The 15335-nt window shown below is 43.4% G+C and overlaps 2 protein-coding genes across 3 annotated transcripts; both read left to right on the top strand.

Moving 5' to 3' along the window:
- Window positions 1–1081: 1081 nt before the first annotated feature.
- rad54b (RAD54 homolog B) lies at window positions 1082–12173 on the top strand. 2 transcript variants are annotated; one of them, XM_072394322.1, is made up of 15 exons: window positions 1082–1247; window positions 1343–1538; window positions 7302–7550; window positions 7953–8249; window positions 8326–8488; window positions 8604–8829; window positions 9294–9380; window positions 9489–9609; window positions 9694–9833; window positions 9936–10226; window positions 10360–10523; window positions 10631–10892; window positions 11285–11351; window positions 11447–11644; window positions 11735–12173. In XM_072394322.1, exons 1-15 carry the CDS (start codon window positions 1101–1103, stop codon window positions 11953–11955), a joined length of 2829 nt encoding a protein of 942 aa, XP_072250423.1. In that variant the 5' UTR covers window positions 1082–1100; the 3' UTR covers window positions 11956–12173. The 2 variants fall into 2 exon arrangements, with proteins under 2 accessions (XP_072250423.1, XP_072250422.1); XM_072394321.1 differs by lacking the exon at window positions 1082–1247 and having other exon boundaries at window positions 1347–1538.
- Window positions 3579–6962, top strand: LOC140316475 (fibrinogen silencer-binding protein). Its single transcript, XM_072394323.1, has 2 exons — window positions 3579–4969; window positions 5567–6962. The coding sequence occupies exons 1-2, from the start codon at window positions 4563–4565 to the stop codon at window positions 6120–6122; spliced, it is 963 nt and encodes a 320-aa protein (XP_072250424.1). The 5' UTR covers window positions 3579–4562; the 3' UTR covers window positions 6123–6962.
- Window positions 12174–15335: the final 3162 nt, after the last annotated feature.

Genomic DNA, 15335 nt, shown 5'->3' on the forward strand with positions numbered 1-15335 from the left:
AAGAGGTACCAGTTGAGCTGGATTTATGTCTCTGGCGTTTCCGCTTTTCTTCAAATTAAAGCAGCCATAGGTATATCTATCTACGGGTTTAACGAGTTAACTGTAATGACGTTAAAATCAAGCACACCCCGTCCGTTTTAAGCCACGCCTCTTACCGGTGTTCAACCAATCAGATTATTTATGTCATTCAGCGGGAGAATCGGAACAGACAACGAGAAATTTGTTGTGAAGTTTTTCAGGTTAATGATCCTACATGTTTTTATAAAACGTTTAGCTTGTATTGGTGGATATAACATGTTTAACAACATGACATTACAGCCGAAGGTAGGCTGTATCGATGGTATTAGCAACAATAAAGGGTGTTAGCTAGTTTGCTAACCTGTCACAGCTATTAAGCAGGTTACTGTAGCTAACTAGCTGCTTTACATTATACGTTGGTAGTTTGTAGCTATCTAGAGTGTCATGGATGTGATTTATAAAAGAGTAGAAGGCAACGATGTGACCACATGGTCAGTAAAACAAGTGTTTAAGAAAGCTAGGGTCGAATTAGTTGTGTTTCTGTGGAAGTTTTCGTTATAATATGGTTCACGTTGCCTGATTTAATATGTTGGATGTGTTGAGAAAATGCTAAACGTCCATCACAAATGTGCCACAACTTGGTAGTTTAAGTTTACAGTTTAGCTACAGTACACGGAGTGTGGTAAAAATAAACAATATTTGACTTGTATTTGTGAAGTTTCAATTAGTCAAAGTGATGGTGAGGCAATTTTCTCAACTAGTTTTTCATTAGACAGAAAACTGAAAGGTCTTTAAAGGGGTTTGGAGAAGATGTGATGGTTTAATCAACACAAACTTACTACTGCTCAAACACTGAGAAGAAACCATCAGTGTAACTTTAACCAGATACATTTACTCACTTTACTAAATGATTAGTGAATGAAGATGGAAGTTTGATATTTCTTCTCTTCTTCTTACATGTTTCTCGGATAAATATTCAACTCTAATTTGCTAAGTAAAACTTAGTTGTTGTTAGTGTTATTGTGTAGATATTCATTGTTCTCTGTTTTCAGAACTTTTTATTTCCTGTTGCCACATGAAGAATGAGGCGCTCAGGAGCTCCCAGTCAGCTTTCGGGTAATGCAGTGAAAAAGCCGCGATTTGTGCCACCAGGAGCATCTTCTTCATTTTCTGTGGCTGAATCAAAGCCTCTGGCCCCTAAACCTGGTCTAGGCAGTGCACTGCATAAGGCAAGTTTCAACATTTTTCCTAAGGGCAGATATCTTTGTTTGTCATTTAGTGTATTTTTCAAACATCGTGAATTCTCCTTTCCCCTGTCTTGCAGGTCCAGCGAATTCTTTCACCACCACTTGTGAGTGAAACAGGATGTAATGTGCAGCCCACAGCTAGCCACACTGCTCCAGCTTTGTCCAGGGCACTGGCTCGTGTTCTTAATGCAACCGAGAGTAAGGAAAATGAGGCAGAGACACAATATCAAAGCCCTGGATCAGGAGACTGTGGAGAAGACAACACTCCAGCAGGTAAGACAGTTGATATAGACGAGCATAGATTTGCATATCCACGAGGCATCAGTCATATTTATACTGTATGGATACTTGTAATGTCATCCTGATGCTGGAAAGGTCAGTGATGGAAAAGTATCAGTGATGCAGTGTTTCTGTTCCACAAAAGCTTATTTTTGTTCACTCTCAAGATCTTATATTTTCCTCCCATGATGCAACAGTACAAGCATCAACACCATGTACTGTAACTTACATCCTCATGGAGTGTATAAAGACTGGAGTTAATCTGGGGAAAATAATTATATGAGTATGAATATGTAGAATTTGTTGGCAAAGAAAATATGTTGTAATACAGATAAGAATATTAATATGATATAAAATTATTTTAAACAGTGGGATCTTCCTCATCCCTGTTCCTTTAGTGTGTTATTAACTGTTGACAAGATAAATGTGCCACGGAGAGCAACTATGAGTAGCTATCCTTTGCTGGTCGATGTAGAGCCTAGAATGAAACATTAAGGAGAGTCGGTAGTCCTTTTCACATATCCGTCTCACCTTAAAAAAGTCTGCATTAACCCGATGGTGGTCTCTGATGGAGTATTAGGCCCACATAAAGAAAAAAAAACATAAAAGAAGTTTGTTTATTTTCTTCTTTTCCTCCCGTTTCCAGCGTGAATTCAACTCGTGGAGAATGAAGTTGAAATAATGAGCATAAAGTTGGCTTTCAGTTTAAAGAAAAACTTGACATTTAAAGATTAAATTGGTATCACTAATATTAAAAGGAGCCAGCATAGGCTTACTGAATGTCTACATAATAAATAAATGAGGTGATGTAGTTTTTTACTTGAATGAAGGTTTTAGTAACGAGCAAATTTCTTCTCTTTTAGCACATAAACACAACAGAGTTTTAACCATCAGTACATTAGAGAGATTTTTCTGAAAATTGCGTCTGTTCTGGAGGAGAAACCACACAGACTTGGAAGATGTGACCACATTCCTGCGAGCTGAAATATCCAGTAATAAACAGATTTAAGGGCAGATATGTACGCCGTCGCCCCTCCAAGCTTGATTTGATAAACCAGAGGAGTTTATTTCTAATATTCAAACTTTATTCTTAGAATTTCCTCCATTCCTGACACAACCACCTCCTCCTCCAATTCTCTGCTTCATACTGCTTTTTTCTGGTCATTCACTAATGCAAGAAAAGAGGCGACTCATCTCTGCCTCGTTGTGTTTGTATCAACCATAACATCAAAGTGTGCGTATATGCTGCTTGTGTAGCTGGATATGAGCTGGACATCTGGAATATGCTCCAGCTAATATGCCATTCAAATTGTGTGCAGACTTTGCCTGCTCGGCGAGCCGGAAGCTACATGCAGTGGATCCCGTCTGTGGATGATTTAGCTTTTAGCTGTTAGCATTGTTAGCTGTTTTGGTTACTGATTTAGTTTAGAAATATTTGTTTAAGTTAATGATTGACGTTCTGATATGCACTTGGCTATATGTGTGCAAATTCCAAAGTTATCTATAGACCAGTCTGTTTACTTCTTTCTATAACAGTATATGAAAATAATAATGGATTTGTACATTTGTGAAATATTATTTAGGAAACTCATGTGTTCCACCTTGAAATAATAACCAAGGAAAGGTATAAAATAATGCTTTGTGACAAACAGATTGTCTTTCACACATTACTGTGCCTTAAAGTTAATCAAACAGAAGGAGTGTGGTACGTTTAAGGACCTTCTCTGGACACTTCCTGGACTCTTTGCTCACTGCTGTCTCTTGTTCACATGTCTGTTATTTGGGCTGTAAGATATTTTTTTCTCAGCTAAGACAAACTGAGTTTAGACTCTTGATTTTGCTGCATTTATAAAGACAGATGGTGTCTGCCTAAAGACTGTCAGCATCAAAACAAACCGCTGCCTTGTTTTTATCCTTTCACACTTCATTATTTCACATTACCCTCTCACTGTACGTCAGTTAAGCTTTTTAACACACATGATCGCTGGAGTCCGTCTTCAGTGAAACACACGGGGAGTGTGTTCCGCTGAGGGTGGACGTTGAACCAGACAGGCTAAGAGACAGCAGGTCCAGCATTATGCAAATTACTTTGCGGGTTAGCGCAACCAGATTAGGACTGTGCTCAGGATCAGTGGCCACCGCTGCCAGCTCCTCTGGCACGAGCAACTAGTGCGTCTGTTTTCCTTCAAGAAAAACACGCAGCGCACACGCGCTCTTCCTGTGGCTGGGTACGGTTTTTGCACGCGCTCTAAGCACGTGCGTTTGACATTTGAGTTGGCGTTTGTGGTGCAGAACTGTGTTTGATTGCCGGCGGTTATCGGATCCATAACATGGATAAAGAAGTGCTGTTTTACGGGCATGCGCAGTGCGCCGCGCACCTCCTCTGCTCATTTAGTTAAGCCAGCGCTATTTCAAAGCGCCGCTCTCAAGAGGAAAACAGACCCCTGACCCCCAATAACCTCTGAGGTAGCGTTTAAAAACGTTTTCCCCCATCACTCTGGAAAGCACAGCCCCTCAGCTGCTGTCATATTATTTGAGGTAGTAGACACACTGTGACTGTGCTGCTGTGCTTGGTTTGGGGTTTAGAGAGACCGAGCTGTAAGTAGGTCGGGCTGGGTTTAAGCGGCTTAGCTACGTCAGCCTAAGCTGAGAGGAATTCATCCAAAGCCCTCCGCGGTAGGCGGGGGCCTAAACGAGGCTGGCCTAGTTAAGCCTGATTCTTATTGTGTGCAGCACAGCCTGTTTTTGTTGTGCAACGTAGCTGTGAGAGAACCCAGGAGCAGGGTGTGAATCCATGCACTTGTTAGTCATTGCTAATGATTGATTGGAGAATAAGAGAAGGAAAATGGGGCTTGTATGAGTGTTAGACCAGTGTGTCACTGTGGACCAAGAGAAGAGAGCAGCAGGTACAAAAAAAAGACAGCAGGACAGAGTGAAGAGGCATAGCTCTGAGACTGTTTTCAGAGAGGTGACAGCCATAAGCCTGACTTAGTCTGTGTGAGTCCGCTATGCTATAGGATGGCGTCCACCTCTGTGTTTCTGTCCAGCATGGTGGGTAAAGCTCGCTCCTCCAACTTCACCCTTTCTGAGAAGCTGGACCTGTTGAAGCTGGTTCGTCCTCACATCCGCATCCTGGAGGAGCACACCAACAAGCACGCAGTCATCGTGGACAAGAACAAGTGCTGGGACACTATGGCCGAGCAATATAATGCTTTGGGAGGTGACAGACCCCACCGCACCGCCCAGGGCCTCAGGACCCTCTACAAGAGACTGAAGGAGTCAGCGAAACAGGAAGTGATGCAACGGAGACACGCCCAGCCAGAGTACAGAGCGAGCATCTCTGAGCCAACCAGGAGGATTATGGAGATGATCCCTCACCTGTTTCACCATGTGCCCATCCATGAAAAGGACCAGGCACTGTGCAGGTACAGTGGAACTTACACCTCAACGACACATGCAAACATCGTCAGATCCAAACTGAGATTCAACGCATTGAGGAGGAGGAAGAGGAGGGGCTTCTGTTTCTGTTTTTAAACTCAATCTGATTACATACTTACTGAGCATCGTCAGGCTTAACTAGTAAATACTTTATGTTCTGCCATCATTTCCTCTCTGCTCAGTTGAAATTTGTTCTTATGTCCAGATACATTTGTGTCGAAATGTAATTTTTTGATACCGATTTATCTTTCAATGTCAGGTGGATCATGGGAGGATTTTATTTATAACATTCAGTTACCCGTATGAAGAAAAGTAGAAAAGATGAGACAGAGGCTGAATATTTCATCTGTTGTTTAGAAGCAGACGACACATTTTGTTACCATTGAGGCTGTAACTAAAAAGATGTGGCAGATCCATTCATTCCAGTCAGTCCACTGATTTGTCATGTAATCGTTGGATTTCTTTATTTAATATACACTATCACCAACAGAGTCTCCACATGCCATATATAAACAAACTGTAGACACATAATTGCTTTTTAAGAACTCTAGATTTACTTATTTTAATCTCCTTTCCGTTTTCAGGTTAATATACAGCAAGCACAGCTCTCCCATCGAACATCCTGGAAGCAGCTCCTCTCTGACAGGACTCCAGGATTACTCAGTAGCCGTCCCAAATATTCCTCATGAGGTGGTCCAGCTGGACCCCGAAGAGGATGTAAAACCACCGCCAGACCTCCCCATCCTCCCTACGCACTCAGGGCAAGGGCTGGATGGAGAGCAGGAGGAAGAAGGGGAGCCGGACTTGGGTAGCACCCATGATTACGAAGCATCCTTATCTCCCGCTCCTTCCTCTGTTAACATCCCCCTCTCTATCTCGCCGTTGCCCTCACGCCACGATTTCTACCCTAACAACATCTACCCTCACCATGAGTCAGACAGGTTTCGTCCTCTGCACTCGGCCAAAGAGGAACAGGAGCTGGTGTTAGCCAATCACAGAAAGATTGCTCTGTATCTGGAGGAGAAGCGAGAGGGGCTGAAGAGGAAGCAGGCTCTGGAGGAGGAACTTTTGAGAGCTAAGATCAAAGTGGAGAAACTGAAGGCAGCCCGACTGAGACATGGACTGCCAATTCCTCTGTAACAAGAAAGAACATGCACATCCGTGGCTGCTGTGAGAGAGGGAGGGACTCTGAGCAGTTTAAAATGTCTCTGATGAGCAGTCACACTCATCAGCTTCATGTTTGAGAGCAGTTTCATTTGATTTGTAAGCGTAGTGCCTCTTTGTTGCATCAAGTTTCTGTTTATTCGTGTCCGCTGTCAGAGTGGCAACAACACTTTAAACTTAAAAGCTCACAAGAGATGAACGGGAAAGTGTGGACTTTCACATTCAAGGAGGAGGTATTAGCTGTGTCAAATGACGTGCCAAAATGTAGCGTTAGGAATGTTAGTGTAGGGTTAACAGTGTTTAAGATTATTGGAAAACATTTGGCGACGGCGTTGGCTGTAATGATGTGTAGAAGTGTAATGATTGGGAGAGTTTGGCCACAGATCGGGAAAGAAAATATTAGGCATGTGGAGAGTGAGGATGTGATGGAGTCATTTGTCAAACACTTGCATAACTAAGCTGTTTGTAATGTAGATTTTAAAAGATAAAGAAGCATTCCACTTAACTACAAAGAGACAGGACGGTAAAAACATTTAGATAAACTCGAATTGTTGCACAAGATAGATTTTAAAAAGCCTTAACATCGTTTTGCTAATGAGAGCAGCATCAGTGAATTTAAGGTGAGTTGTTTTAAGTCGGAGATTCTCTTCGGTTGCTGAACTGATGCCCGTTTAAAGTGAACAAGCAAAGGGAAATGTGGAGTTTAAATCGCTATTTAATGTGACTTTGCCATTGTTTGCATTGTATTGTTGATGTACAGGTGTCAGTAACTTTTACAGATTGTCCTCATGGTCACTTATTTCTTTAAGAAAAAAAATAAAATTTCTACTGATCTTTCTTTTCCTGGGTTTTTTTTTTTGATCACTTGTGGGTCATTTCTTAATCCATATTGTAGAGGATGACAGGTGATGGTGAACCAAATCAGCATTATATTTGTAATGTTGGCTTGTACATATCAGACATCTTTGTTCTTTGCTGTTTTTTTTGGTGGGGGGGGGGCAGTGAAGCACTGTGTGGATTTATATGAGCAGCGCTCCTCCTTACGTACACTAACTTGGTGCAACAGCGACCCCTGGTGGCTTCTTCAACTTGTGTCGCAGTACATTCTGTTTCCCTGTGTGTTCAGCCACTGTCTTCTGTCCTGTTGTGTTGCAGGAGCGAATGGCAGCCCTCGGCTGACCCCTCGGTCTCCTCAAACCCCTCGGACCCTTGCAGGGTCAGCCCGTCTCTCAGGAGCTGCAGGCTCAGATTCGGGCCTCAGTCAGGATGGAGTGCGTTACTTCAGTGTGGTGTGGTGTAAGGCCAGTAAGAAGAAACATAAGCGCTGGGAGGGAGATGCAGTGCTGGTTACAAGAGGACGCTCAGTCACACTTAAGGACACGGAGGGGAAGGATATTGGAAAGGGTGAGGCACCCCTTCAGTGTATTAAATGTTCTGTGAAGCAAGATGAAAGCGTCTACAAATATGTGCATTTTCTGGCAAGTTAGATCATTCTAAGCAGTTTATTTAGTTAAACTGTAATGGTAAAGCACACTTTAGCTGTTTCTTTTAATGTTTAATGAACAACATCACCGTTTGACCCAGGATTTAATTGCATTATCATGATTTTAAATTGGCTCAACATGCAGTTTGACGTCCTTTAATGACGCTGATGAATTTTCTGCTTAAGTTGAACCTTATATGAGTAAAGGACTTTAATACCCTGTGATTAAAGGTGGGCAGCCAAAGCTCATTGTTCCTGCACTGCTTTGGCTTCTAGATTATTTGCCCCAGTATACAGGATGTCACAGCATGTTTGTGTTACAGGTTGTGGCTACAAGGTGTCGGAGCTGGCCTCGCTATCTGAGGGAGAGACTCTGATGATTGGTGGGAAAGAGATAGAGGTGATGGGGATCATTTCTGCTGACGACTTTGCCAAAGGCCGTTGTTTTCATGAGGTCCAAACTGAGCAAATTGAGCCGCACACGAAGTCTGCACCACCTCCATCCCGCCGCTTGGCCTCCAAACCCTTCAGCCCACCGATGATGTTTGGCCGAGCAGAACCTATCCCAGAGGAGGAACAAACCAACAAACAAAGACCTCGTCACGATCCCTTAGCTCCAGGTAAATAGACTAAAACCAAAACTCTTTATTTCGTTGCACAGGGGGTTTCCGTGATAAAGTCATGTTTTTTTCCCAGGTGCACTGGTGATGCCTCGCCCTTCCAGCAACCACCAGTGGCTTAATAACAAGTCAGGGCTTCCTGTGGTGGATGTTGTGGTTGATCCGCACCTGACCACCCATCTGCGACCCCACCAGAGAGACGGTCTGCTCTTCCTCTATGAGTGTGTCATGGGACTGAGGTGACAGGGCTGCTCCTCCTCCAAACTTTATCAAACGCAGTATAAAGACCAAAGTAATACATTAGTTTTAGCCCAACAGCTACTGTGATATCGTGCGGATGTGTTTGTGCTTCAGAGCTGTGGGTCGCCACGGTGCCATCCTGGCTGATGAGATGGGGCTGGGGAAGACTCTCCAGAGTGTGGCGCTGTCCTGGATGTTGCTTAAACAGGGGCCTTATGGTGGTAAACCTGTTGCAAAGCGTGTCCTTGTGGTTACACCTGGCAGCCTTGTGCAGAACTGGAAAGCAGAGTTCAACAAGTGGCTGGGCCGTGAGAGGATCAGCGTCTACACCGTAGATCAGGTTGGAGAAAGAGGATATATGTTTCTTGTGGATCTGAAATTCTTTGCCTGGTTTGTTATCCAACAAGACAATTTTAGTTACAAAGTGCACTTCATTACATGCATTGGCAATCTATCTTATACTGAAAGTGCTAATAGAAGCTAAAGACACAAACAAATACCTTCGAGCTCATTAAGAACTGTTACAAGTCATTCACACTCTGAGTAATGAGTCAAACAGAAGTGTTGCTGTGTTCATGACACTGGATCATGAATTTATAATGGATGGTGAAAACTCGCTGTCCTTTACTCTGTGGTAAAACGTACTAAAAGCCATTGTTTTGAGTCTTGCAGCTCTGCTTTTGTTGTGTTTTTACTCATTGTTTTTATTCTTTTTATGTCCATGATCCATGGCCCCTTTTTCGATTTAACACCTTTCTGACTTTAAGAGATATAGGATCAATAAAATCCATTTTCTGTGTTCAGGACAACAGGATAGAGCACTTTATATTGTCCCCTCTGCACAGCGTTCTTGTGATCAGCTACGAAATGCTGCTGCGCTGCCTGGAGCAGGTACAGTAAATCCACCTCCTGTCTCCTTGATAAGTGTTGATAAGTGCGATCCTTTCTGTAACAAAACAGGCTCATGTCAGCTGTGTTTTCTTTGTTTTTTTTTTCCAGGTACAGAAAGTGGATTTTGGTCTGTTAATCTGTGATGAGGGTCACAGATTAAAGAACAGCAGCATCAAAACATCCTCGGCTCTCAGCAGCCTCAGCTGTGAGCGCAGAGTCATACTCACAGGTGCACACTCTTGCTTGTGACTGAACAAAATTGGAAATCTTTAAGGAGTGTCTGTCTTGAGTTCATTGTCTTTGTGATTTCAAGGAACTCCGGTGCAAAACGACCTGCAAGAGTTCTACGCAATTATTGAGTTTGTTAACCCGGGGATTCTTGGATCGTCCACTGCTTATCGGAAAGTGTACGAGGAACCGATCCTACGCTCCAGACAACCATCCTGCACAGAGGTAGCGCCATTCCCTCTTTCTTTCTTTTCCCTTTCTCTTATAGTCTCCTCTCGTGTCCTGAAATGGCCTTTTCTGGTCTTGCATCTCTGCCAACGCCAACAGGAGGAGAGAGTTTTGGGAGAGGAGCGAGCAGCTGAACTCTCCCGCCTCACTGGCATGTTCATCCTGAGGAGGACGCAGGAGATCATCAACCGCTACCTGCCCCCTCGTCTCGACTGGACCTTGTTCTGCGAGCCGTCCCCTCTGCAACAAGAGCTGTACAAACACCTCCTCTGCCACCGCGTTTTTAGAGCCTGCCTTCAGGGCTCCACTCAGACCCACACACATCTGGCCTGCATCACTGCGCTGAAGAAGCTCTGTAACCACCCCGGCCTGCTCCACCTCACTGTCAAGGTCACTTTTTAAGAGTTTGTTTTTATAAGCCAGCAGGTGAAGAGAAACCTGCATCCCTTTGAAGAAGTAATGATCATGACTGGTGGCTCTGTTTGGTGATTTCGGATGAAGCTGTTTGTGTTACTGTTTGCAGGAGAAAGCAGACTGTGGATCTGTGGAGAATACCTTATACGAGGGCTTGGCGAATCTCTTCCCAGAATCCTATTCTTCAGCAGGATTCAGCGCCACTGACTCCGGAAAACTGTTGGTCCTTTCAGATCTGCTGAGTGCTATCAGACAGATCAGCCCTTCTGACAGGTGTGTAAATGAGTGAGAAACAGAGGTCTGCATTAATATGAGCGTTGTTTTTTATCAGCACGTTCTGGCCCTCTGCCCATTTTAAAAAATCATGTGCGTCGCTGCAGGGTGGTCCTGGTGTCAAACTACACCCAAACTCTCGACATGCTCCAGGACATGTGCGTACACACGGGCTACACCTTCTGTCGACTCGACGGCCACACTCCCACAAACCAGAGACAGCGACTGGTTGACGGTTTTAACAGTCCCTATTCCCAGAACTTCCTGTTTCTGTTGAGCTCTAAAGCTGGCGGGGTGGGTCTTAATCTCATCGGCGCTTCACACCTGGTGCTGTACGATATCGACTGGAACCCCGCCAATGACATTCAGGTGAGAAACGCTCACGCATTCATAAACGTGTCTTCAAAGTCTGTCACAGCTTTCCCTTTTTTTTTTCACTATTTTTGATCTGCCCACACACACACTTTTAAAGGACTTTCACAGTTAACTTGTTGAACTCTGTAGAACTTCTGTTGGCCAGCTGATAGGACTCAGTAATACAGCAGTACAGCCACTGGATTTGATCACATTAGATTAGTTATTTCATGCTCGCAGCTGCAGGGTTTGTTTGGAAAAAAAGTGTGAACATTTTCGGCTGTGAGAATAGATTAATTCATCTGAAAGCGTGAAAGTACTCTAGTGTATGTACATGTGTATCCACCAGGTGGCATTGTCCGTGTGTGTGTTGTCCATGGCAACTTTTCTGCCTCTGTTGTGTCCAGGCCATGGCTCGAGTATGGAGAGATGGACAGAAGAAGACCGTGCACATTTACCGTCTTCTCACTGCAGGTAAGAATACAGAAATACTCCTAATGAGCCAGAGAATTCAGCAAATCCATATTGATTGGAAGCTTTATGCGTGTGTCTGTGTTACTTCCTTTCAGGCACCATCGAGGAGCGTATATTTCAGAGGCAAGTGTCCAAACAGGGGTTGTCAGGCACTGTGGTTGACTTGGGGAAGGCGGCCGAGCACGCAAGTTTCTCCACCAATGAATTGCGAGATCTTTTCAGCCTGACGGACACGCCGTCTTTAACTCACGACCTGCTGAACTGCGGCTGCAGCATGGACGGCGCAGTCAACGGTAGGCTACAGACGCCTCACGCTGACACCATTACACGAGTAGACTGAGGCTCGTTACATACACGACGCTCACTTTTTCCTTCTTTCTCAGATGTCGTAGAGGAGGAGGAGCTCGTCTCTGACAGGCCGTGCCAGCTCGGTCGTCAAGGTGACCGTAGGGGGGTGGCACAGAAGCATCTCAGCATGTCTGAGCTCATGCAGTGGCGGCACTTCTCCGGCGACACGCACACCTTCTCAGACCCCTACCTCGATCACGCACGAAGCCACATCACCTTTGCTTTCCAAACCACCATCTCTCACATGACGCAGTAAACACGAGATTCAACACAATGTAGTCTCCAACAGTGTTGTATTAAGTTACAGGTGATATTCTGTCTCTTGTCTTCCACTTTTTATTTATTCAGAAGTGACATTCTGTGAAAATTCATTGAAATAAATGGAATTATAAAGCAGTGTGGGTAAAACACACTTTTAAGAAGTTGCTTATTTGAAAATGGCGTGAAATTCTTGCTACGGATTGAAGAGAGTGTAACATGGGCAGGTATAAAGTTTCATGTTTACGGGGTTGGTATGGAGAGATTGTGTGTCATTTACATTAATCTGTTTCTAATTGTTAGTTTACCACCCAGAAAGTGAAAGGCAAGGCGAGTGTTGTGCATTCGTGTCACCGTTTGTTATGCAACGACCTTCCTGGTGTTGTGTGAATCTGCTGGATTTTAGGCCACACTGCGATCTATTCAGTCTGTTATTTTGGACAACACTGCTCTGTTCATGCTTCTCATCACAAAGCTGCTGCGTGGGAGTGACAGCATGAAGTTGCGTGTGCACGCACCCCGGAGACGTGTATCTTTTTTTTTTTTTTTTTTTGTTCGGGTCTGTCAGATTGACTGAGGTCCAACACAATTCGAGTCTTTACACAAACGGTGTAATTGTTATTTATCAGATGTCTACCACTGTGCAGGATTGTTTAGCAACTTTGTTGCATAATAAATGGGTCTCTGGGACTTTACAGCTTCGTGCACATGAAAGTTGTAGCTACATGGTCAGTCGGTGGTTTGTTGGAGGCTAAGGGGTGATTTTGCAGTGACCTTATAAATGGATTTAAACAGTTCACACATCTTTTATTGCAGGATTCAAAGTTTTCTGTCCTGCATGAACCCAACATGTTACACACTATATTAATTATGCTCAACTCCAGTAGTACTTCCAAGGTTTTTATCTCACTGCAGACAGTATAAAAGCCAAGATATTTCAAGTCTTTTCTTGTCAACTTCATTTTATTTGTTGATATATATCACTTTTTGCATTTCAGGTATGCAATCATTCCAACAACATTCGGGACAGTAAAGCTTTTAGCATTTTGTTGTAACATTACGACGCAACACTGGCTTTGTGGTTGCCAAGCAATGAAGCATTTCACATGTTATTTTTTCCTTTCTTTTTTATGGTCCCATCCTTGCCGAAAAAGGCATCTGATGGTGTGCAGCATGATTTTTGCTTCAAAATTTTCCACTCATTCTCTTCAAGGTAGAGGCCAGGTCTGCAGTACGCTTCTTTCATCCCAGCAGCTTCACACTCAGGTGCGAGAACCGCTGAATTTCATGGCTTGAAAAAGCCAACAGAACCACATCATCTGCAAAAAGAATCTCTGATTACGCCTTGAAATCCTGTCTTTGCAAATCACAAACGTGATTGGTGACGAGGGGCAGCGTTGGAGTCCAACACACTGAAAACAAGCTTGTGTAAACACGGGGACCATTTAATAATTACTTAACTCACAGATAAGTTTCTCAATTTATTGCTGCGTCTATAAAACATCAAATTGTGAAAAATGCCCATCACAGTTTTCCAAAGCAGTGCTTTTAGAAAATGTGTGTTTTGTTCATCTGAAAATCCAGGAATCTGCTAATATTCAACTTCTTGCCATAAAAGGTTAAGAGCACCAGAGAATATTCGGACAGGTACTCTTAGAAATATACTCAATATATTCAACAGTGATGAACAGGAAGAAGTGCAGACCACTTTAGCTTTTTGGTTAGGCATGGCTGAAATACAAAAACCTAAACAGTTTCACTCATTAAGCAGGTTTAATAAAGGCCACCTTATTTGAGTATATTAATCTTTCTAATTGGCACTGAAGATTACAGATGTGTTCATCCAAGCAATGATTTTCTTGGTAATATAAGAGTATTTTATAGTGATTTAATTGAAAGCCTTTGACTTGGGAAAGAGAGCGCTGCATCTTAATGTTGGTTTGAGACAGAAACCAGTGGTGCCTTAGCAACTGTCACCAAGCAACTTACTACAGCTTCTGCCCTGGCTGAGCTTTACCAATGAAAGATGCTGTTTGTCATCTCAAAGCAGATTTAGTGTTAAAGCTTTTTGCTATTGCTTTTGACACGTGCGCAACAGGCTGTTATCACTCGTCCAAGCAGGTTATTGATCCCAATCACATCTCTAACGGTCTCTGGGGTCATGTGATGGGATTGGTGCATGCGTAGGAATTTGCGTTTGTGTAAAGCTCTTATTTGACACTGTTGGCTGTACCGCCGATCACTCATATAAGTGGAGCTCTGGCTCGACAGCTCAGAGACCTGCTGTGTGCCCTGAAAGAATGACTTTCCACTGCTGCAGGGGGAGTAAAGCTCATAGTTGTTTCAATGAGGACAGATTGGAAATGTATTTCCTGTGATCCCAGGACCCTGCAGAGGCAAAGCCTGGTATTAACCCTCACTGAGTTCGCAGTTCTATTTCTTTTTGAGTCTGAGAGTCCCAGACATTTAAGCTGCAGGCGGTCACAGAACAGAGCAGAGCACATCAGGCCTTCAGAATAAAACTGTGTTGCTTCATGACTGAAGCGCATTCTTTTCACCAGGTTTCTCAAGCCGTGCGTACATGTAGTTCTCTTTTATGAATTATGAGCTGTGCTGACACAAGCCTGATTTCCACTAACATGCTAGCTGGGACGTGTGTGGATGGCTACAGACACTCAACCAGGATTGAAATAGACATGACAGCGACAGAAACAAAGAAAACTTGACCAAATCTAAAATGAAGACAGAAAAACCTATTAGTTGAAATCACGAACAGAATAAAAACTCCTGAATACAAAAAGTAACAAAAGCGATCAACTCTATGAACTCAGAGCTGACAGAGGAAAAAAACCCAGAACTGGATTAGGAAAAAAAGGGGGCCACAAAGCGTGACAGCTCAGAGGCTTACGGTAGGATGACCAGCATCGCCTGCGGATGGGGTCATGAAGCTTTTTATTGAATTGCTGATGATCAGGACGGAGTCGAAGACGTACAGACGGAACACGGTATGTTAGCTGTTCTTAAACAGCCCCAGGATGCCTGAAGTTTCACAATCAGTAAAAAACTTTTTATGTGAAAGTCTGCTGCCTTTTCTTTTTTTTTCTATTTTCATTTCACCATATGAGGCATGAATTGCTCCTAAAAAACATCCTTGTGCTTATTGAGGAGAGTGCGTTTATGTTTATTCGTCCTTTATGAATTCCTGTTTGTAAGTGGGGGGAAAAAAGCAAGTTGTTTTCTGTGTGGGACCTGGGTTAGCGGCTCCACACAGATACACACTTGAATCTCTGCAGACTAAACTAACCGTTAACTGACAGAATGAATTTTTCCTCAGCAGCTCTGTGGAATTAGTGTCTAACTTTCCTCGCTTGTAAAAAC

The sequence above is a fragment of the Leuresthes tenuis genome, unplaced genomic scaffold (genome assembly GCF_036924035.1).
Source record: "Leuresthes tenuis unplaced genomic scaffold, fLeuTen1.0.hap1 SCAF_10, whole genome shotgun sequence".
In the NCBI taxonomy this organism is placed as follows: domain Eukaryota; kingdom Metazoa; phylum Chordata; class Actinopteri; order Atheriniformes; family Atherinopsidae; genus Leuresthes; species Leuresthes tenuis.